Source organism: Balaenoptera borealis (genome assembly GCF_965194805.1).
Source record: "Balaenoptera borealis genome assembly, chromosome: 6".
In the NCBI taxonomy this organism is placed as follows: Eukaryota; Metazoa; Chordata; class Mammalia; order Artiodactyla; family Balaenopteridae; genus Balaenoptera; species Balaenoptera borealis.
Genome location: NC_138863.1, coordinates 50,914,592 through 50,938,909, shown reverse-complemented (window position 1 = coordinate 50,938,909; position 24,318 = coordinate 50,914,592). Strand labels below are relative to the sequence as shown.

At 38.8% G+C, this 24,318-nt stretch overlaps 1 protein-coding gene across 2 annotated transcripts in view; it reads right to left on the bottom strand.

Moving 5' to 3' along the window:
• Positions 1 to 22,942, bottom strand: part of FRZB (frizzled related protein) — a 33,863-nt gene extending 10,921 nt beyond the window's left edge. The window contains exons 1-3 of one of the 2 annotated variants that reach the window (XM_082397610.1): positions 22,552 to 22,942; positions 21,028 to 21,800; positions 14,008 to 14,055 (exon numbers count right to left, since the gene is read on the bottom strand). In XM_082397610.1, the coding sequence (XP_082253736.1) occupies positions 14,008 to 14,055; positions 21,028 to 21,505 (526 nt within the window). In that variant the 5' untranslated portion in view covers positions 21,506 to 21,800; positions 22,552 to 22,942. Of the gene's footprint in view, positions 1 to 14,007; positions 14,056 to 21,027; positions 22,510 to 22,551 lie in introns of those variants that run through there. The other variant, XM_082397609.1, reaches the window with a different exon arrangement.
• Positions 22,943 to 24,318: the final 1,376 nt, after the last annotated feature.

Genomic DNA, 24,318 nt, shown 5'->3' with positions numbered 1-24,318 from the left:
TTTTTTAATTAAAAAGAATTTTTTTATTGGGGTATAGTTGTTTTACAATGTTGCGTTAGTTTCTACTATACAGCGAAGTGGAGTTCCCTGTGCTATACAGCAGGTTCTTATTAGTTATCTATTTTATACATATTAGTGTATATATGTCAATCCCAATCTCCCAATTCACTTATGCTTTTCTATCTCTTTAAAAATAGATATTTATTCATTAAAAATAATGAATGTAGATAAATTATCTACATGTTTGTAATTCTTCAGAAAATTGCACATGTTCTAATAAAAAATTCTTGGCAAAAATACACCAGCTGTTACTGGATTGCATCTAATATGATGTTGTTACCGTATAACTTTGCTTGAAGCATAAAAAATGGATTCCAAAACCCTTTCCAGGCAGAGATTTTTCAAAAAAATTATATCATAAAACAATTTAGGAAGATTTTTAAGTAGGTGTTTCCACAACCAATTGTACAACTACATGTATTAGCTAGTCTCTTTCCTAACCTAAGCAATTATTTTCTTGGGACTAAATTTTGTTCCTCCTCAATGCACTTGTTTCTCCTGCTGGCCTCAGAGGTGGCAATGCCATACTATATGTTTGAAAACTTTCCTATGCTCCAAACCTTAGCTCTTGCTATCAGCAAATATCTGTCTGGTTGAAGTAACTAGTAGCTCAAAAAATAACAGAGTAATAAGGAGGAGTGGAATTTCATATCCACAAGGTTCAAATACAGAAGAACTTTCACTTATTTATGCTAACTCAACTCAAACATTCATATCTGAAGGTTTTCATGAAAAGTGTATCTTAGATCAACATATCTGGAAGATTATCCCTTTTCTAAAGTATTTCTACCCACATCTACATATATGTCTCCAAAAGCCCAAGAACTGGGAAATGGCCACAAAAAAAAATCATAGAGGAATACACTGCATGCATTATTCACTATATTTTTTTGTACCAGCCACCCTAAATCAGACTGTAACAGCTTCTTTCTATTTTACTACCAATAGTTGATTTCTCAGACTTTTTATTGGGCCAGTTGCATTATCATCATATCTACTTTAATTCACCAATAATTTTGCCACTAGTCTCCCTCCCCCAGCTTCCCAATGGCACAAGGTCTTATTTTTTTCCCTAAGTGGCAAAGTAAAATCTATTATTTTACTGAGCTTTGCACAAAAGACCACTAAATATTGATTTGCTTGCATTCCACTGTTGAGAAGAAAAACGTGTAAAGGAACTGCCTTGGTGCTCTTATCTAAGGAAAAAATACGGCAAAATTTAAAGGAGTTGGTTGTGACACAGTAAAAGAAGTGACAAGGAGTTCTTCAAGTGTGGGGAAAGTTTTAATATTAGCAATTCATTCACCTCGAAGTCTAGAATTAAGTACAACCTGAATCACAGAACAACATGCAGTCCTATATCTCACAAGCATCCGTGGAGCACAACCAGGAAACTGTCTTGGGCAGCTTTCCCTCATATTCTCTAGCTAGATTCTCTCAGCTACTCTTCTAGAATCCAAGATCTCCTACTCCTCTGCTAATGAAAGTGAAAACTGTTTATTATCCTAGTATGAACATGAGTTTACCACCCTAGAACAGATAGGAGTTTGTAAGATTAACATGCCCAGTGCTGCACAGAACCTGGTCTGCAATTCAGGGGAGCTGCCGTACGGTGCACTGCAGTGCCTGAGCCGGGAACAGCTTCACTGTCTCAACACTGGGGCTTCTTAGAAACATAGCTCCGGGTGGGAAGTCATCACATCCTTCTTTATTCATTTTTTTACACATAAAAATAAGAATCAGCTCATTTATTGAAAATACATAAAGACAAGAGTCTTTTTTAAAGGGTTCCATGATTTTACAAGTCTAAAATTTATAAGTACCTGACAATTATGAAATTTGATACTCACCAGACCTTAACTATTTAAGGCAACCTTGTTTGAGTTCAAGCTTAAGTGTGATATGACTTTCTAACTAACCCTGACCTTTGTTTGAAATTGACTTCTCTTGGGTCTTCTCCAGAGCTGTAAGACTATAATTAACTTTGGCAGATTCCAAAACCCCTATAACCTTTCATGTACCATGACTTTGGAATACTACCATCTGTGAGTGAGTACTTTTCTGCTTTTTTTTTTAGGAAAAGGCCTTAGATCTGTGCTCAAGATTTATTTTCAAAAAGTAGGGGGAAAAAAGAAAATACAATTCTATTTGCATTACAATTTCTATTATAACTCTTTCAAGACTGACTCTAATCAGATCAGAGTTTAAATAATTTTAATTTGTACCAAATGAACTGTATGTTTTATATTTGACCCTGGAAGCCCTCTTGTCCACCTTCGCTCCATTTTAAGACACATAGAAGACCACAACAATTTTTAAAACAGATGTAAAATATAAAATGTTATGATCCTTAACTATGACTTCTTTACTGAGATCCAGATCTATATTTTCAATTGCCTATAAATGGTGTCCATGGGCAAGTCTTGAGTAATTTTAAACATATGTCAATGTCCATCACACCATAAACTTGTCTTTCTTCTATAGAAATAGCGTTTTCTGACTCTACAACCCTGGGATTAACTATGCTTCTCTAAATATAAGATGGAAAAGGAAAAGAGAACTAACATTTGTTGAACCCTTTGAGTCACTTACATATTAATTCATTCATTCTACAAATATTTATCGGGTGTCTATTACATGCCAAACTCTGTGCCAGGCATGTAGGACACCTGATGAGCAATACAGACAATTCAGAATAGGATACAGACATTGAACAAATAATTACACACGAAATAATTTATTTTCATATGTAATACATCCTATGAAAGAAAAGTACAACGTGCAGTGAGAACATACAAATTGATGACCTAAACTAGTCTGGTCTTCAAAGTCCTCTGAGGAAATGACATTAAAGCTTGAAACCTGAAAGATCAGCTGTAGCTATCTAGGCAGGAACTACATCTTCATACATAAGATAGTGATGAAGAAGACCATAAAGGAGACTGAGAAGGAGCATCCAAAGATGGGGAAGAAATACAGGAGAGTATAGAGTCAAAAAGCTGAAAGAAGATGGTGTTTCAAGAGAAAAGGAGAGCTCTCTTTGAGGAGAGCACCCTCAAAGCTCAGATGACTTAAGAGAGAAAGGGGTCCATTAAATTCAGTTGGCAAGGGGACTTCCCTGGCAGTCCAGTGGTTAAGACTCCGCACTTCCACTGCAGGGGGCATGGGTTTGATCTTGGGGAACTAAGATTGCGCATGCTGGGGGGCCAAAAAAAAAAAAATTTAGTTGGCAAGGAAAAGATGGGTGAAAGCCAGAGGGATACTCTAGGACTGCACAAGAAGAAAAAGGAGAGAGGGGTACTGATGTTGACAGCTTCTAAATCTGTTGCTGGGATGATGAGAGTTCATTCTGATGGCTTTTACTTTCTCATTGAAGGATGAAGTCATCAGCTGTGGGGAAGGAGAGGCTAAGAGAAGCAGGGTATGGAAGAGTAAGGAGAGAAGAGAAAGTATAAAACAGTTATTTTATTGAGTGGAAAGGCAAACTTTCTAGAGAAACAAGATAGGATTGCTAGGCAATGTTGATCATGTATTTGAATTTTGTCTTGAACTTAAAGTAAAACCAGTCACCCTACCTAAGTAATCTCCTCCAGCGTCAGGAGTTGAGAGTTTGCCAGGTGACTAAGGCAGAAGAAAAGATAGGCAAGGGAATTGAGGGTATTTTCAAGGGAATGATTATTACAATAGACCATGAAATCTCAGGTAGACAAGGAGGTTAAGGTTGAACAATAATAGTAAGTGGTATATGATGAATAGGTCGTCCCAGTGGAGTAACATTTTAGCAGTGATGATACTAAAGCAAATCTGCTGGAATGAAAAGAGATGGTAGGCAAAGAAGTGGATACTTGAAATTAAGATTACAGAGCTGGCACCACTGCTAAATGGCAAGGTACAGAATGCACCCATGGAAGTGGATGGCTGGGGTAGAACAAACAGGTTAGTGAAGTGAAGGAGTCAATGCACTAGATGGATGATCTACTTTATCATCAAAGTCATCAAAATGGCAACAGGGATGGGTGCCATTATGGAACATGTACAGATAGAGCTTAGTGCAGGGTGGGCAATGTATCATTTGGCCTTCTGGAAGTCAGTTTCACTACCCTTCTAGAAAAAAAGAGATGGTGAAACATCCCTAGATGCCACCCCTAGGACCACCTTCCCTCTTCCCAAAATTACAAGTCATGAAATGGACACTGTATTGAAAATCTAGAGGATATTATTATTCCTGGTGCAGTAAAAAAAAAAAACCAAAACAAACAAAAAAACAGAACCCTAATGTCCTGATCTCAATAATGAAGGAAAAATTTTAAAAAGAACAGCAATGCATCTCTTACAGAATCAGGAACCATGTTGATCTATACCACTAAGAAGATCTATACCACTCAGGCAGAGTCCAGGAAACACCATGGTTAAAAGGATGGACTTTTATTGTGAGACACAGCTGGGTTTGAATGTAGGCCCCATCTCTTACTATTTTTGTAACTTTTAATATCTAAAAGGTGGTATCTTGCAGAATAACTGAGAGAATTAAATGAGATAATACACATAAAACACCTTTCACAGTACCTAGCACACCACGGCCCATAAATGTCAGATTTATTTTTGTGCAAGATTCACTGGGAATCCTAATCCCTCATTTGTAAAGACCATTTAATGAGTAAGATAAGCAATATTTTCCCAAGGCTCCTTGCCACCTACAGAACTGTGGTGCCTACCAAAAGTAAGCAAAGCGATCAGATTTTTTTCAGTAGTGCCTGACTCTGCTATTTTGATTCAGGTACACCAAGCTCATTTCTTTCCTGATGTAGGAACTCCATTTGAACTATTATGTACACATCCAAAATTTGAAGGATCAAACTTAGCGAGCCAAAGTGATCATATATGTGGCCATTCTAATAAACATTAGTGCTAAAGAGTATGGCAAAATTAAGGGCACATGAGTTTAAATCCCATCTCTGTCCCTTCCTACTTATGTGGCCTTGGGCAAGTTACAAAACCCATTTCTAAACTAAAGCTGGCTACCTCATAGGGTTATTGTAAGAATTTAAAGAGTAATTCACATAAAGAATTTGGCACAGAGCCTGGTACTTAATCACTCATTGGATGTTAACTAGTAGTAGTAGTAATATATAAGCAAACCAAAAAGATTGGAAGGAAGATACTTATGCAAATTCAAGAGCAGTTTATGAAACAGAAGAGATAATTTTCTAACAAAAAAATGATCTATATGTTTGAGGATAAAAATTTGCTAATTTTTTTCCTAGAGATAGAAACTTAATTTAGATTATTACATTTTGTTTTGGGGGAACTGTATAAAAAGAATAGAATTTAGAAATCATATTGGTATTATGCTCACACAAAGGCATACTATTTCACAATAAAATGATACACAGAACTAAATGGGTAAATCTCAAAAGCATTATACAAAAACAAAAGCAGCCAGTCACAAAAGAGTATGTACTGTATGATTCCACTTCCATGAAGCCGAAGAACAAACATTAATTTATGGTAATAAAAATCAGACCTATGCTCACCTCATGGTGGGGTAGGTGATTGACTCGGCACAAGGGAATTCTCAGGGGTGATGGAAATGTTCTTTATCTTGATCTGGGTGACAGCTACATGGGTATATACATTTGTCCAAAGTCAATGTGCCATAGACTTAAGAATTGTGCATTTTACTATAAGTACCATTGACATAAAAATTCATACTTATATGAATTCCTTTCATTTTTCCATAAATTAAAGTGTCATGACTTAGCAGCTATTCATTACGTGTTTAAAATAATATTTATTTCCTAAACATATACATTGGGCAAAGAATATCATATTAGATTCTATTTTGGATTAGAGCAGTATGTGGAAAATGCAATGAAGTTGATTGGTGAACTCAGGTAATATAATCAGGCTTTAAAAAGCAAAACTAACATTTGCTTAATCTAGCTCAAAAAACAAACCTCGAACATTGTAATAAAGGTCTCAATTCATAGTAATTTGCACTTTGTAAAAGGGAATTGCTTAAGATTGAGGGAACTAACACTATATTAATATGAAAAAGAAATTTAGTTTTATTCCTTTAGGATTTATGTCACTGGAAATTTTAAAATGAACTGTCTTTCAGAAGGTTTCTGGATCCACAAGTCATTCAGGATATACAAAATGTAGAGAACCAATGTGATATGCCTGTTTTCTCCTGTGAGATCTGAAGTGTTAGTTTTGTGATATATAAAAGAGGTCAATTAAGAGGGAATTCCCTGGCAGTCCAGTGGTTAGGACACTGCACTTTCACTGCCGAGGGCCCTGGTTCAATCCCTAGTTGGGGAAATAAGATCCCCACAAGCCACTCGGTGTGGCTAAAAAAAAAAAAAAAAAGGTCAATTAAGAGAAAAGCAAAGTGGGTCTTTCAGAACATCATGCATCCACTCAATGTCAACCACACAGAAAAGAGGTGGGAGAAAAGGGTAGTGCAGTCAACTGTTCACTCCTTCACTCCCTCCCTGTTCTTGGCATCAAGTATGCCTGGTGCAAGGGGTGGTCATTACATTTTTGATGAACGGTGGGTGGATGGACTAATAAGTTTATCGGTAGATGGACTATGAAGTTTCAGTACCGGGGATCTGGGAGAACAATAGTGCCACATACTAAAACAAAAGTTGCAAGGAGTAAACTTTTAATGAAAAGAAAATTATTAAATCATGTAGTATTTGAAGTACAAATAGGCTGCCCAGGTAGAAGTGTTCACTGGAGGAGAAATGCGGAACTCTACCTGCAAGAGTGATCAGAGCTGTCACAAGAGTGATCATTAGGCCTATGTGGCTGAATGACTTCCAGCAGGAAGAACTCATTGCAAGGAGGAGCAGAGGCCAAGCACAGAAACTTGGGGAATGCCCATAGCTGTGGACAGGAGGAAAAGAGCTAGGACAATTTGGGTAGTAGCTCAGGGAGAAGAATACTTAGGAATAAGTATTAATCAAAAGTGTCCAGGGACTTCCTTGGTGGCGCAGTGGTTAAGAATCTGCCTGCCAATGCATGGGACATGGGTTCGATCCCTGGTCCAGGAAGATCCCACATGCCATGGAGCAACTGAGCCCATATGCCACAACTACTGAGCCTGCGCTCTAGAGCCCGTGAGCCACAACTACTGAAGCCCACGTGCCCTAGATCCTATGCGCGGCAACTACTGAGCCCACGCACTGCAACTGCTGAAGCCCACACCCTCTAGGGCCTGCATGCCACAACTACTGAGCCCATGTGCTGCAACTACTGAAGCCTTCGTTACCTAGAGCCCGTGTTCCGCAACAAGAGAAGCCACCGCAATGAGAAGCCTGTGTACCGCAATGAAGAGTAGCCCCAGCGCAACTAGAGAAAGCCTGCTTGCAGCAACAAAGACCCAACACAGCCAAAAAAAAAGTGTCCAATACTGGAAAGCAGTGAAAAAAGCATATATTTGTAAGCTACTATATAATTACAAAATACGATTTTTATCTATCCTAATTTTATTTTCAAATAAAAGGTAGAAGTTGCCACAAGTTAAGTCAGCCTCTATAGTCAGTATACATTTGCACCAAAGGAAAAAAAAACATTGGACTCCTTCCCAAAATTAGTAGAAGCCAAAGGGGAGGAAATAAATTTGGAGAAGGAAAGAGAGAGAATGGGTCTGTACTACCCAAGCTAGGCATTGGTCATCCCAATAAAGGGGGGTGGGGGGGTGTTGCCAGGGCAGGCCTGGCAGGTGCAGGCAATCAAGAATCACCAGTTACTCAGCTGCTCAGAGGAGTTTCTCAGAAGCAACTTTGAAAAAGGGTCAGGAAGGTGTTAGTGAAAACTGGGAGACTACCCAACTTAACACCAGCAGATATTACTCATGTTTCCCTAATTTGAAAATATATCAGATATGGGACTTCCCTGGCGGTCCAGTGGTTAAGACTTCGCCTTCCAACGCAGGGGGTGCAGGTTCGATCCCTGGTCGGGGAGCTAGGATCCTATGTGCCTCGCGGCCAGAAAACCAAAACGTAAAACAGAAGCAATATTGTAACAAATTCAATAAAGAGTTTAAAAATGGTCCACATCAAAAAAAAAATCTTAAAAAAAATTTTTTTTAGAAAGAAAATATATCAGATATATATCAGAATTCAGCAGTCAATATGATCTGATTTTATCTTAAAAAAACAGACCCAGAATAACAGGTTAAGTAATTTGGTCATGCTTATACAGTTAATTAGTGTCAGAATTTACTAACTATATCACCTCTTTGGGGAAATTTGTATTTTTCAAATACAAAAGCTCATAAATTGGTCACCATCACCAAGTAGAAAACTGGAGTCGGGGGGGAGATTCTTTTTCAGAATTGTTTTAATAAACAACATATCTTTTCATTGCACCATTTGAATACCTGTCTTAATTTTCTGTGTTGATTTGACAGACGAAGTGACTCAGCAGAATAGAACTAAAATTGTTTTTCTCCATATTCCATGTTATGGAAACTAGAGAGAATGTACCCCTTATTATGATAGTGGATTTACAACAGCAAAACACACTCACAAACTGGAAGCTACTCAGACAGTCACTGTCTCCCAAAAAAGAAGACTGTTAGGCTTTGAGGCAAAGGATAAGTTAACCAGAGAGAAAGAATTTCATTTCCAAATTCCAGACAGAAACAGCTTGACACTTTTGAAAGAGGGGTTATGAGGGTTACAATGTTTTTGTGTCCTCCTCATTTCCTGCTTTGTCATAATCAACCTCAGCTGTTACATTACTCCAACGCACAAAATTCTGAGTGTGAACAAATTTTCTTTTCTTTTGGAACATGTGACTATGTCAGTGTGTTTCTTCACAAGCAAATGAGCTTGGTTTTGCCTCCCTGTTAATTTGTTTTCATCGCTCCCATTATACCAGGGGACAGGAAAACATTTATAAAAGAGAAACAGTAAACACTGAACCCTGGGACACTGTATTCATTCGAGGTAGTTTTACACATTGAACTATCTTTGTGTATGAATTTATAGTGTCATTAATGTCTTCTCTCTTTCACACACTGAAGTGCTATATTATTCTAACCATAAATTCTAGACAAATTGATAGCACATGCATGCGCTTGGCCTGAAATTTTGACTCACTAATTGTACTATATACTAATGAGTTTTTCGGTTTGTTTTCAGCAAACATGAACATAGCAGGAGTGATCCTTAAAATAGCACCACTACTGGGCACCAGTGATTTCCAGCTAATTTTATGACACTATAAGAACACTCAATTACATTAAAAAGGTAACAACATAATTCTAAATAAATCATTTTAATTCACTTGTGTTTTTTAAAAGATAAATGTTTGTTTGGTACACACTGCCTCATGTCAAATACTTGTCACTCTGATAAGATTCAGTGGAAATCAACAGTGAAAACTCTTCCAATCTAATGAAAATTGATGTTTCAAACTTATTTACAACTTAATAAAGATTCCACTTCCACATATAAGACACCTTACAAGGCAGTACATACAGACCCAAATCAGTGCACATTACTATTTCCAGAAAGTAAAAAAGAAGTATACAGTAACTAATTGTAGTTGTAATGTTCCTGCAGAAACAAATGCAGCATTAGTCATAGTAAAAAAACAAAACAAAACTAGAAACAGAGCAAACGTCCAGGAACATTAGAATGAATAAATGAAGTGCGGTATACTCATATGATAGAATACTATATAGCAATGAAAATTTAGAAGTTCTGCTATACACAGCATAATGAAGAACAAAGGAAGCCCCACACATGCACACACATATGCACACACACTATATATATATTAGGATTCCATTCATAAAAGTTGAAAATCAGGCAAAATTAATCTATGCTGTTAGAATTTCTGCTAGTGGTTACCTCTGGGAAGAAAGGTGGAAGTAGTGGTTTGGAAGAGGCACAAGGAAGTGTTTCTGGAGTGCTGGTAATGGTATACATCTTGATCTGTGCAGTGGTTACATACGAGTGTTTACTTTGTGAAAAGGCACTGGGCTGCATGCTTATGATTTGTGCCTTTTCTGCACGTATGCCATACTTCACTTAAGGGTTTATTTTATGGAAAGATGGAGTAAGTAGACTCCATCATGTATCTCCCACTGAACACAGTTATAAAACAGAACGCAAGATGTTGCTACTTAAGGACTCTGAAAAGTAAACAGTAGCAGGAAGTTTGAGGAGAAGCTCAGTACCATCAGACTGATAGTGGGTTCATCATTCTTTCCACCTCTGGTACCTCCCAGCCTGGTTTCAACACAGCCAGGAAGTAATCATCATGCAGAGAGTCCTCCAGGAAAAGCCCCCTGGTTCTGACTCAGGAAGTCAGAAAGGGTCTCCTAACACTCCATTCTCTTCTATCCCCATCTCTGAAGGAATCCTGGGACAGTGGTGGCAGCAACAGCTGCTGCAAGGGAGGTCCTTGGAAGCCTAAAATGACGATGGAGGGGAACCTTCCTTTCTGATTGGATGACATGTGGTGTCAAGAGACTGGGACAAACCCCCATTGCTTTGTCCTCCACCACTTGGCCCCTGATACAGAAGAAGTCACAGGAAGTATATCACAGAGTGGGATAAATAAAGCTCCAGCTTTCTGGCCAAAGGACAAAAAGGGGGAGCCCCCAAGGAACAGAAAAGTACTAAGGCAATCACAGAGAGGGAGGAGCTTGGGAAATGATCCCATAAAAATATTTATGAACTGCTGGGCTCACCCCGGGTATATGTGAATCTGACACTAAACAGTATACTATAGACTTTGAAAACTCGACTATGGTATAAATCACAGCCTTGATCTCACACTGGCCACTGAGTAGTGTACACATGGGATAGATCTGAAAGGCACCACAAATGCCTTTGGAAGTGGAACTGATATTGAAATCACAACCCACAGAAGACTAGTCAGAATTTGCAGCCTAACCCAGTTAGGTAGACTGCTGCTAGAGCAAAAATATCACCATTCTCCATATGATTTTAAAGACCCAAAGTCTTAGAACATAATATTCAAAATGTCCAGAATCTAATAAAAAATTACTCCGCCCATGAGAACCAGGAAAATCTCAATCTGTATGGGAAAAAACAATCAGATGACACAAATGTTGAAATTATCCAACCATGATTTTAAGGCAGTTTTATAAAAATTCCCCAGAAAGTCATGGTGAACACCCTTGAAATGAAGGGAAAGATAGAAATTCTCAACAATGAAATTCAGGATATAATAAAGAATCAAGAGGAAATCTTAATTTTGAAAATTACAATAATGGAAATTTAAAGGTTCAGTGGATGGGCTCAACAGCAGAATGGAGAGGACTAAGGCAGGAGTCAGTAAACTTGAAGACAGGCCGATAGAAATTATCCAATGTAAAGAACAGAGGAAGGCTGGGAGGGAATGAACAGAGCCTCTGGGACCTGTGGGAAATATCAAAAGGTCTAAAATTCATACTATCATCAACTCTCAAGTAGAAGAGAATGTGGTATAAAATATTTTTTGAAGAAATAATTGCTGAAAGCTTCCCAAATCTGAGAAAAGGTATAAACTTATAGATACAAGAAACTCAATTAACCCTAAACAGGATAAACCCAAAGAAATCAATGTCCAGACATACTGTAATCAAACTGCTAAAAAGTAAAAACAAAGAAAACATTATTGAAAGCAACCAGAGAAATCTGATGCATTACTTACAGGAGAACAACGATCTGAATGACAACCAATGTCCCATGAGAAACACTGAGGACAGAAGTAAATGAAATAGCATTTCTTAAGGATTGAATGAACTGCCAACCCAGAATTCTATATCCAATGAAAATATCCTTCAGGAATGAATATGAGATGAATTTTTAGATGAAGGAAAACTGATAGAATCTGTTGCCACCAGAACTGCTCTAAAAGAAGCATAAAGGAAGTTCTTCAGACACAAGGGAAATGATACTAGAACATCAGGGAAGAAGGAAGAACAATAGAAATTATAAACATCTGTAGAAATACAGTAGGCTATTTTTCTCCTCTTGAGCTGTTTAAAACATATTTAATGTTTGAAAGAAACATGAATGGTTCAAAGAGAAAATACTACATTGTCTCATGGAAAGATAGATATATATATATCACACAGACACATACATGGGTGTGTCTGTGTGTGTGTGTACACACACATGCACATGAAACAGAGAGAGAGAGAGAATGAGAGAGAGATTCATTCAAATAATCCAAAAGAAAGCTAGGAAATTGGAAACAGGAATGAAAAAGAGAGGGAACAAACATAAAACAAATAAAATAGTGGCTCTAAATACAAAGATATTAATAATTACAACAGATGTAAATGATCTAAATATACTAATCAAAAGACAAAGGTTGACAGAATGGATAGAAAACCAACACCAACAAAAAAAACCAACTATATGATGTCTAGAAGAAATTTATTTAAAACATAATGATGTAGGTAAGTTAAAAGTAAAAGGATAGAAAAAGATACACATTGCAAACACTAATCAAAAGAAAACTGGAGGAGCTACATTAACATAAAACAAAATAGACTTCAGAGAAAAGAAAATTACCAGAGATAAAGAGGAACATTACATCATGAAAAGGGTCAATTCACCAATAAGACATAAAAATATTAAACGTGTACACACCAAATAATATCACCTTTGACTTCATGGAACAAAACTGACAGAACTGAAAAAAGAAACAGAAAAATCCACAATATTTGGAGACTTAAACATTTCTCTCACAGTGATTGATAGATGTAGTAGATAGAAAACCAGCAAGAATATAAAAGAACTAAAAAAAAGTATCAATCAATAAATCTAATTGACATTTAAAGAACATTCCACCCAGTAACACCAGAATATATATTTCCAAAGTACACATGAAACATTCACCAGGATAGACCATATCCTGGGTCATGTAATAAATCTTAACAAATTTAAAAGATTAAAATCATACAAATTATATTCTTTCACCATAATGGAATTAGAATAAAAAATTAATAGCATAAGAAGAACAGAAAAACCTCCAAACAGCACCAAATTTAACAACACAATCCTAAGTAAGGCATGAGTCACAGAGGTAATCTCAAGGGAAATTATAAAACATTCTGAACTGAAGAAAAATCAAAATAAAACCTATCAAAATTTGCAGGATGCAACTAAAGCCATTCTTAGATGCAGAGCACCTAGAACTCTTAAGTATTGCTAGTGCAAAATTGAACAGTCATTTTGGAAACAGTTTGGCAGTTGTTTTATGAAGTTAAACATACCTTTATCATTTAGCCCAGTAATCATATTCCTAGATATTTACCCTAGAGAAATGAAAGCTTACATTTACGCAAAAACCTATACACAAATGTTTATAATAGCTCTGTCTATGATAGCCAAAAAGTGGAAACACCCCAAATATCCTTCAAGACATAAATGGATAAACAAATGGTAATACATCCAAGTAATAAAATATTCAGCAGCAAAATGGAATGGACTATTGATACATGCAAAAACTTAGATGAATCTCAAAGGCATTTTGTGTGTGAGAGAAGCCAATGTCCAAAGGTTACATACTCTTATCATCCCACATACGGCAATCTCAAAAAGACAAAAGTATAGCAATGAAGAACAGATCAGGGATTGCCAGTGGTTAGGGTGGGAGAAGCTCAAGGGAACTGGGGTTTTCTTGTTTGTTTGTTTTGAGGTTATGGAACTGTTACGTATACTGACTGTGGTGGTAGTTACACAAATCTAAACATGCATTAAAATTCATAGACCTATACACAAAAACAAAAGATCAAATTTTACCATGTTAATTTAAAAACTAAAATTAATACAAATAAATATTTTTATAAGTTTACTTTGAAAATATAAGACACAAACTTCCCCAAATAAGTTTTGAATATCTAGGTAACATGAAGACTAATCTGACCACAAAAGAAAACCAGGAAGATAGTGATATACTCACCACTGCTTGCCCCTCTACAGTTTCCATTACTAGAATCCATAGGAAAATCTGAAAGGAGGTGATAGAATAAAGTAAGAATCATAACATATTCATTATTATTTCAAGAATTCCCATATTAAAATCTAATTCAGTCACAAGTTGATTTGGGTAAGAACCCAGGTGTCTCAAGGAAATTGATTCTTGTTAGTGTTGTGAGGTTGACACACTATCATTTGTAGGTCAAATAAGGACATGATGTATCCTTTCATGTGATTGAAAGTTGATATACTCTTTTGAATCTTCATCAACTGTGCATACTATTTCAGTATGTAATAAACAAAGTTTCTGAGTTTCACAAAAACTTCCTGTAACTTTAAAGCCCATGAATATATTAGGTATTCACCCAACACATTTCTTGATGGCTAAAAGAACTAAATACACCTCTTCGATAAATAGATGTATCACACTTCACTGGCATACATTTTAATTCTTAGTGCTTAAGGAAAGCATGCAGAAAGCATTCTTGTGCTTCGTGTTAACTGCAGACTAAACAGTTCGTTAGCTGAAAGGAAGCCTACCATCCAGGGACTACTCAAGCCAATGCAATTAACAGACACAGTAATAATTGGAAAGTGCCATCGACTCTTTTCATGATCCCCAGATCCCGGAAAATGATAAAATGATAAATGGTAATGAAAATGGTAATTATGTAAAATTCTTCTTTGTTCTAGTTTAGAAATCAGCCTCTAATGAATAACACTGAGTGCCCCAGCAAAGCACTATGCTGTACCTAATTATATGTTCTTACTGACACTTCAACTCAGTACACTTACACGAGCATTTTCCACTTGTATTAACACTTTATGTTAAATGAGTTTAATGCCTCTGTTTATCCTAATAGAAAATAATGTTCTTCCTCTGTCCTTTTTCTTCACAGGTCATATCATGAATAAATTAAACAAGAAGGGATAATACCATTTTAGAACAATAATACCCAAAATTACAACTAATGAATTACTTTCCCAGGCTTAGTAATCATTAGCTGGTATTTTAAAAGTTATATCCTAGGGAGTTTCCTGGTGGCCTAGCGGTTAGGATTCTGGACTTTCACTGCTGTGGCCAGGGTTCAATCCCTGGTCGGGGAACTGAGATCCCGCAAGCCTGAGGTGTGGCCAAAAAAATTAATAAAAAATAAGAAAAAAAGCTATATCCTAGGAAAGATGGCAGTCACCAAATAAAAATATAGATAATTAGGCAACAAATACTTGATTCTAAAATGTTTGGTTCCACTCAGGTCAGATTCTATGAATTCTATTCTTGAATAAGTCTAATAATCATGTGATAATATGCATATGATTTATACAAAGATGATCTCTCCATAAATTAAAAAAAATATATTGATCCACATTTAAAATAATTGTTTAATGTCAAAAGATTGAAATAAAACTGAAAGATAAAATTCTTCTCTTGGAAAAAGAAAACCCCTTTGAAGCAGCTGAACCTCGGAGCTTGGTTTTCTTCTTTTACTCTTGTTCATAGGAAAATGTTTCTACACTTTTTAAAGTGCTTAGACATCAGTTGTTAGAATTATAAGAGAGAAAACCAAAGTTTTCTGATCAGAAATAATCCAAAAAAATGTTTTCAGAAAGTTAAACTTAGGAATTCTAACAAAATTATCCTAAATTAAAATAGCGGGTATTATTAGTAGGTTTTAATGCCCCAAGGATTTCAGGTAGGGGTCATAGAGGTTTCCAGGAGAAGAGTTCTAAACAAGAGCTGGAGGAGGAAAGGAGGGTTTTCCAAATAGAGACTAGCACATGCAAACGTCTGGGATGAGAAACCACAGGACTCATCAAAGGACCTGCAAGTCTTCCAGTGGGGCTAATAGAGTGGTGTAAGCAGAGAGAAAGGAAACTAGAGAGGTAAGAAGGCATGAGATCATGAAGACTAGAGGCAGATATCAAAGGATTTTAAACAACAGATTTGTACTTCAGAAAGATCACCCTGTTGGAATAGGGAGGCATCATACTGGAGGTCAGCAAGCCAATTATCATTCTAGTTCCATAATCCATGGAAGAAATGGTGAGGCCAAAACAAAGAAAGTACCATTAGGGAAGAAGGGGAGGGAACTGGATTCAGAGTAGATCTCATAGCACTTGATACCTATTGAATGTGGGGGATAAAGAAAAGGGTGGAAGCAAAGCTGACTCCCAGGCCTGGAGTATGGGTGTGGTGGTGTCTCTTAACAATATAGAAAATACTAGAAGAGAATAGGCGTATGAAGGTAAGGAGATGATGAGTTCACTCTGGGGCCTGCAGAGACTGAGGGGCTCAGGGTTAGACAGGAGAGTCTGCAATGTATGTCTCCTGCTGTCTCAGAAGTTCAGAGAAGTACTTATCTCTTATCTCTTGGAATCCATTGTCCAGGACTGTCTTCTATTCTCTTAAGCCATATATAAATGGGCTTTTGAAATGCAATGACGAAAACTTGTTCCTTTAACTGAAATCTGATGGTCGAAAGACACAGATTCTCTGTACAGTTAGTATCACCTATTTCTTCATAAGAGAGGACTTATAGCTTAGAACAGGTCCTGGTTTGAATCTTCTTTCTATTAATAGCTTTATGGACTTGGTGCACTTAACTTCTCTAGATGCTTCAGCTTCCCTTTCTGCAGATAAGAGTAATAGTATTATACCTACTGTGCAGTTATTATGAGAATTAAATAAATTAATATGCATTGCCCACTTAGAACAGCACCTGGAACATACTAAGTGTTGTTAGTTCTTATTCTGTGGCCGCTAATGATTCCTGTTCCTCTTCCCAATCACATTAATGTTGATTTACCATTTATCATTCACTTCACATGAATATTTCTTTCTGTTCTTCACAATCCCAATGTTAAGGTCAGATGACTTGCTCAAGGTACAACATTAATGGCAAATCTGGGATTCCAACTAAGGGCCCATAACTTTTAAACTGGTGTTCTTTAAACTGAGGATATATAGCCAATTCTTCATCATTTAAAACTCTATATGGTGGTTCTTGGTCTCCTCTTTTGATACACCTAGTAGGAGGAGAAAGGACAAATATAACTTAGTCATTTTTGCTATTTATAGCAAACAACTATTTAGAATTTTGTGGGAATAAGATAAAAGTGAGTTACTGAAATACAATTTGGAAACTACATGAGATTCCATTACCACTAATAATTGTGTTAGCTATAAGTAGAATTTAATATCACCGCATTCTAAAATACTCTTCCCTACCCCATCCAGAGTGCCTTTCAATATTTTACATGATGAAGAAGCTTTAGAATCATGTTTTCTCTCTAGTCTTAATCGAAAATGTCCATTTCTCCTTTCCATTCCATTTTTCTCCTCATATCACACTAAATAATTCTCCCTTCTTGGTATTTGGCCCCTCAAATATTTGTAGAACAGGGCTAAAGAAAAGGCTGCCTGTTCCCCAGAAAGTGGAGAAATGATTAAACAGCAGTGCATGCATGTGAAAGTTGGCACAGCTCTGCCAGGCGAGAGAGGGCTGGGAGAAATGTGCTGGGCAAGAGCTGGGGTGACAACAAAAAGCAGCAATGACTGAGGAGCGATTATAAAGCCCTTGGCATGGCAAACCAGGAGGCTGTATAAACACCAGTTAACTATCAGACCATAAATTTTCTTAAACACTCAACGTCTACATTTCTCAGATAAACTATTTGTAACTAACAGACATCCATCAGACTCATTCTTTATACCTATTGCTCCCAAAGGGATTTGTTCTTGAGCCTGAGGTCCAGGTCCATTTGTGTACAATGAAATACTAAGTTTATATTCAGGAGAAATAAGATCCGCTTTCCCAGTTAGTTCTCAGTGTGAAGCTTGTTTCCCAGAGTTGAACTGATAAAAGTTCTAGGCCGTACCTACATTTACCAACAGACCATGTTTGTCCAAAAAAACAAACAAAAAATCAATTTGAATAACAATGATAATAATGGTAAAATAGCAATAGCAACAGCAGCAATTTGTTGAGGACCTACTATGTACCAGACGTCCATGGGGTGTAGGCAGTATGTCCCCATGTTACATATTAGAAAACTTTGAATTGGAGTGGTTATATCATTTCCCTATAGTAACAGTTGGTATGAGGCCAGAGTCAAGATTCAATACCTACCCAGTCTGCCCCATTCCAAGCACATACCCTTTACTCACTATACGATATTAAAGATTTGACTAATGTCTTAATTAACTGGCTGAATGACTAAATTGAACTGAATTCTCAGATAAAGCAGGTGTACATGCAGTCTCAACTCTCTAGTAAATATAAAATGTGGAAAAAGAATAAATTTCATGTGAATTTCTTGGTAATAATCAGGAAGATATGATCTTTTCTTTATAAAAATATGTTTGCCCCTAATATTTCAAAACAAAAAGTAGTTTGAAGCAATATTTCATTTCAATAAGATTTTGCTTTGTAAAATGTCCTTAAACTTGTTGGTGGAGTCATAATGTACTACAAGGGAACAGATCTGTGTGAATGGTAGGATTTGAAAATCCTCTTGACATTGAAGGAACGTAAAAGGTGGTTCCATTTTGTTCAGGGAGACCTCATTTTTATATTCTGCTAGATTCTAGGCATAAGACATAGGAACTCTGTTTATACCTAGAGGAAGGAAAAAAAAAACCCTGCTTTGTGAACTACCATATCCCACTGAACCAAGGAGCATATTGCATCGTAAATTAAACTGGCCACATGTGGTAGTTCCTAAGTAATTCCAGGTGCCTGACAGTTTGACCCAGGATAGGGAATGTAATTTTCAGCAAGCTGGCCTTGGAATCCACCATTCCATTCCCCTTCCCCACCTCCCCTTCAGCTCCCTCCTGCCACCACAGTCTCTGATTCACACTGAGGGTTATGGTAAAGGGAAGGGGAAGGGAGACCATCACTAAAATACAGTTCCAACTGCCACCTACCCCTACTTCTTTTTCTAGCAAGGATGCTGTCAGCAAAGCACATTATGGCATTTTAAAGCAGCTTAGCAATCAGGTTCCATGGACTGACAAATTGTTTCCATGCATGTCCTATTTGAGGGCTTCAATGAGGCAATTGTTCTACATTTGGTCCACGATGATAGGTAACTTAAGGGACACTTAAGAAAACTGTTTTCCATTCATATTGACCATGGCTTTTGAGAGCCATTAACCTTGCCAAACCTCTCTCATTTGAGGTGCATCTCTTAAGAGAGGTTTCAGAGCAAGAAGAGGAATGTATTTCAGTGTGAACCGTGGCCACCTCGTTCCTAGCCCTTGGCCTGAGAAGAGCACCAGCATTTAACTAATCTAAGTACCTGGCAGGCCAGGGCAGCAACTGAGCTCTCCCAGTGTCTGCACAGCTTGTAACGTTAATGCGTACAAAATCTCAAGGGTGCTCTTTTAGACCAAAGATTAATAAGAAATACATTTCTTTTTGATTAATTTAAACAACCAGTCGTTGGTTCGTCATTAAAATCAAAACGACAATAGGGGTAGTCAAAGGTGATAAACTGAGGTGACCATCAAAAAGCTCTTGAAATCTTTCTGTTTAGTTTGGTTTTGCAGCTATTTGTACAAGTACTTTTCCCCTCCCCACTCACTGTATGTTAAGTGGGTCAACGCAATGTGCACAGAAAGCAATTTTTCCAAATCAATTCCCGGACCACCAAGAACTATTTTACCTAGAAACGGACTAAGGACATGAGCTTAGGCTGAGCAACTTGAGAGGCAGAAGAAAAAGTTGATGCCCCAAAAATGAACAGAGAAGGAGGTATAAAGACATCACATCTAAGGGCAGAGTTGATCCGGGGAGGGTGTGAAAGAGGACCAATCATAAAAGATTGGGTTTATATTTAAAGTATATGAAGGGTGAAATTTTCGAGTTTTGGGTAGTTGGGAGGAATGATTTTGAGTTAGAATTAAATGGACCATAATGAACTAGGTTTAGCTGGGGTCTTAAGAGTTATGACTGCCCTAATTAGACCAAACACTAGTGAGAAAACAACTTGTGATCGATTCCATTTACTGTAGAACTGCAATAAAGTTTTACAGTAGGGAAAGATTGAAATGAACCGGTGCTTGATGCACACAGAGAAAGAGCATAAAATAAAGTATCGAAGACAAATTATTTGCAGAGCTTAAGAGTGGGATAAGGGGTGAGATTAAAAATAACATTACATGAGTGTATGATGATAACACGCCTTAAATATAACTCCGTTCATCCATATGTCATTTACAAAATGACTTGAAGGCATGTGGGAATGTGAAAGGAGCCCAGCAATTTCACTCCGCCAGCTCTGTGGCTGCAGGCAGTCTCAGGAGCTAATTAGCAGTGCATGGCAATGTTTCCCAGCTATGTCAGTCTGGAATGGAAGAACAATTTATCTCATTGAAAGGAAGGGGAAATTTAAGGTGAAGGTAATTGCTCAAACTGGATGTTGAGCAAACACATACCACTAACATCTGTGGGTTGGAGTAAGGTTACTGGAATTATCTTGGCATTTTTAACGATTAGAAGAAAACAGTTCTTCAGCTCTCTGTTTTCACCAGACAATCTTGACAAGTAGCTAAACACGAGGAATATAGAAAACTGATGACTGAGAATGCAAGAGAATCAGGCAAGAAAGTTAAGTGATTCTAAACAAATTAAGAAAGTAAGAAAAAAGCATCACTCTAGGAGATGTGGTTACTTGGACATGGAAAGAAGAAGTGAAGGGGCAGTGTTGAGTAGAAGTGTAATGGGAGTGGAAGGAACTGAGTGTTTTAGAAAGACAGATCGCCTATTGGAATAGAGTGCATCCGTTTGGAAGGGTGATGAGGTGAGAGAGAAAAAGGCATGGTGCTCGATAGAGCAGTAATTGAGAGAGACATTAAGAGAAGTGATCCACAGAGAAGAGACACAAATCAGAGAGTAAAGGCGAGTAACAAGGACTCCAGGAAGTGAGCGGCTGGAGGACACGCTTGGGCCGGGGGTTGGGGGGGGGGGTGCGCAGGTTGTGCAGTGTCAGGACTCACCGGCTCCGTCTGCAGTGACGATGGCCTCGGGAGAGATGCACACGCCGCGGTCATAAACCGGCAGCTCCTCACAGGCCAGGCTTTCCGGCCACGAGTGGCGGTACTTGATGAGGATGGGCTCGCAGCCCTGCCGGGCCCGCTCGCACACAGACTTGCAGGGCTTGATGGGCTCGTGCTGGAAGTCAATGGTGCAGATGGGCGCGTACATGGCGCAGAGGAAGAAGAGCAGATCCGGGCTGCAGTGGGTGCCCAGTAGACCTTCGAACTGCTCGATGGCCAGGATGGCGTTGGCCTGGGTGCTGTGGTGCAGGTGGTTGGGCATCTTGGTCATGTTCCAGGGCAGGGACTTGCACAGCGGGATGCGGACGGGCTCACAGGCTGCCGCCCGAGCTCCGGGCACGCGGAGCAGGCAGAGCGCAGCCAGGGCGAGCAGCCCGGCCCGCAGCAGCAGCATCCCTCCCGGGCTGCCGCAGACCATGATCCCGGCGGGACGGGGCAGGGTGCAGCAGTGCCGAGGACGCCAAGAGGCCCGCTCCGCCGTCTCCTCCTCCCCCCCTGGAAGTGGACACAATGATCTGGGAACTTCTCCTCCCCCGGCAATCTCACAGCTTCCTTGGATCAAATTCCCCCAATGGGGTACCACGAGCTTCGCCGAGCTCCAGCCGCCGCCGCCCCTGCCGCTCCTGCAGCTCTGGCTGCTCTTTCCCGACGTCTAAGCCTTCTGGGGCCGCAGCATCTATTTATTCCTCGCTCCCTCTGGCAGAAGCATCGGACTTCGCAGATGAATCAGATGAGAGGAAAACAAGAGGAAGCGAGGGAGAAATGAAAACAAAAGTAGAATTCAGCTGAGGTAGTTGGAGCTCTGGGGTGTCACCTCCCCTGGATTACAAAAAGGTGCTAAAAGAAGCATGAAATTCTCCCAAGTGAGGAGGAGGACCGGAGGGGGGTTGGGGAAGGGGGCAACCAGAGGGCAAAGACTCCTAATGCGGGAGGAGGGTGCAGGAAGAGTTTGCAAGTCTTGCAGGCTGAGCAGAAGATCCAATTTTTGGTGTGAGCTGCGGCCAGCCAGCCGCAGGCAGGAGGGGACCAGCAGGAGGAGCCTCGACGGGAGGTCTATGGCTGCGACCCTCTGCTCTTCGCTTTCCTACCTACCGACCCGACAGGCAGCTCCGCCCCGGTGCAGTCCCAGCCCTCCAGCCCTCGCTCCCCTTCCCGGGAAGGGAGTGAGGGGTCCGGAGAGAGGTCTGTGGGTTGGAGGCGAAGGAAAGGGAAGCCTGACGAAGCAGTGAGGATGCGAGAACCCAAGACAGAGCGGACTTGAGACGACCACGTCTTCCCCACCCACACACGGGGGAGCACCCCCTCAGCGCCCCCAACCCCCGGCTCCAAAGGAGAGCCCCCGGCCTCTCACTGAAGAGCCCACCCCAAATCCCCACGAAGGAGCGCCCCCAGTTCCCCACTTGGGAACCCACCCGAGTCCTACGCTCCCTGGAGATATTTCCTTTAAGCAAATTATAGCCTCACCTCTGTGATCACCGGCTCTGCAGAAAGTCAGACCTGAGGGGGAAAGACTTAAGCAACGTCACTCAATGTCCAAGTCGCAGGAAGCAGGGACCCCTGCAGCGGTGTTGGAGCCTTATCAACCCAGAGCTCCTGACTACAGAGGTCTGCATTTTGAATAGCTAGGTGGAGGGAAATCGCCTTTCATAAAAGGAGAAGAAACACTATATAATTACAAATAGGCCACCAGAAGCAAGATACGGGTGGGTTTTGTTGTTGTTGTTGTTGTTGTTGTTATTTTGTTTTTCCTTTGCCCTGCAGAATTAAAACTTTTGAGTTTTGCTTTTTAAGTTTCAAACTGAAAACTGCTTTAAAGTACTTGGGCATTTTTTTTTCTCGATTTTACCCACTAAAATAAAATGGCATTTATTAACTCTTCTCACCAATAATTTCACCTAACACTTGAGAGATGTGTAGGAAAATTACACCACACTGGTAATGATAATGATGATAATGACAACAATAAAACCCTTTTCATCCAAATGAGCTCAATCTAGAAAAGAAAATGGAAAACAGATCCCCTCCTGGTCTGCTCCTTCCACTAATGAGCCGCGCCTTTTCCTCCCTCTCCCCCTTCCTCCCTTTTCAGGGCAAATTGTAAATGAATGACCTGCAGAGGCACTCCTACCCTGCCCTTTCAATGGGAAATCACTGAGCAAAAGGATTGCAGAATGTCAGAAAACACAGCCTTCATTGAGAAGAGAAGGAAACAAACCCTAAAACAAAACAGGAAGTCACCTTTGCTCTGCATCACTGAAACATTTCGCTGCTTTAATCCAGCCATTTCTCACAGTCAATAATAAGCAGACAAAAGATGCTTCCACTTTAGAGAACCAAGTGAGATGGTTTCCATTCCCCAGCATTGACTCGACAGCACTTATAAAATGTCAGTGCTAACCTGAGTTTATGGAATTTTATCTCTAAAATGACCATAAACAGCCATTTGGGACTGCAGTAAATTATTTCAGAAGGAAGTTTCTTCCACTTAGGAGAAAAGAAAAAACAACAGATGGCAGATAGGGAGTCATTTAAGTGAGTATACCAACTTTGCCTGGTCTACAATTATTTAGTGTCATTTAACAAAAGAAAGCCAAAAATTATATAAATGAATTAGATGAAAAATGATTTAGGAAGTAAAATTTAGGGGAAAAAACAAATATAAAAACAGTTAATAATAGAGCCTTTGGGGGGCTCTGTAAAGAAAATGTAGGTGGAATTTTCAATAAACTAGAAGGAAGAAGTGAGGAGTAGATATAATAGATTGTTTGATAAATATATTTTCCTGTTCATCTTAAATCTTAACAGCATGAGGGGAAAAAAATGAGCCAGTTGTTTTAATGGTTCTACAATTATCTGAAATAAAGTGTGTTTGCCTTCCCCTGCACATAAGTCAAATACCCCCTTTGTCTAACATGTACCCTCACAACTTTTCTCTAATCCAAATTTCTCTTTATCAAAACCCAAAATAAATTTCACTGCCTCCCAGAAGCCTTTTTGGGTTTTGGGGTTTTTAAAATTTATTTCTTTATTGAACTATAGTTGATTTACAATGTTGTGTTAGTTTCTGGTATACAGCAAAGTGATACCGTCATATATATATATATTATTTTTCATATTCTTTTCCATTATGATTTATTACAGGATACTGAATATAGTTGCCAGTGCTATACAGTAGGACCTTGTTATTTATCCATGCTATATATAATAGTTTGCATCTGCTAATCCCAAACT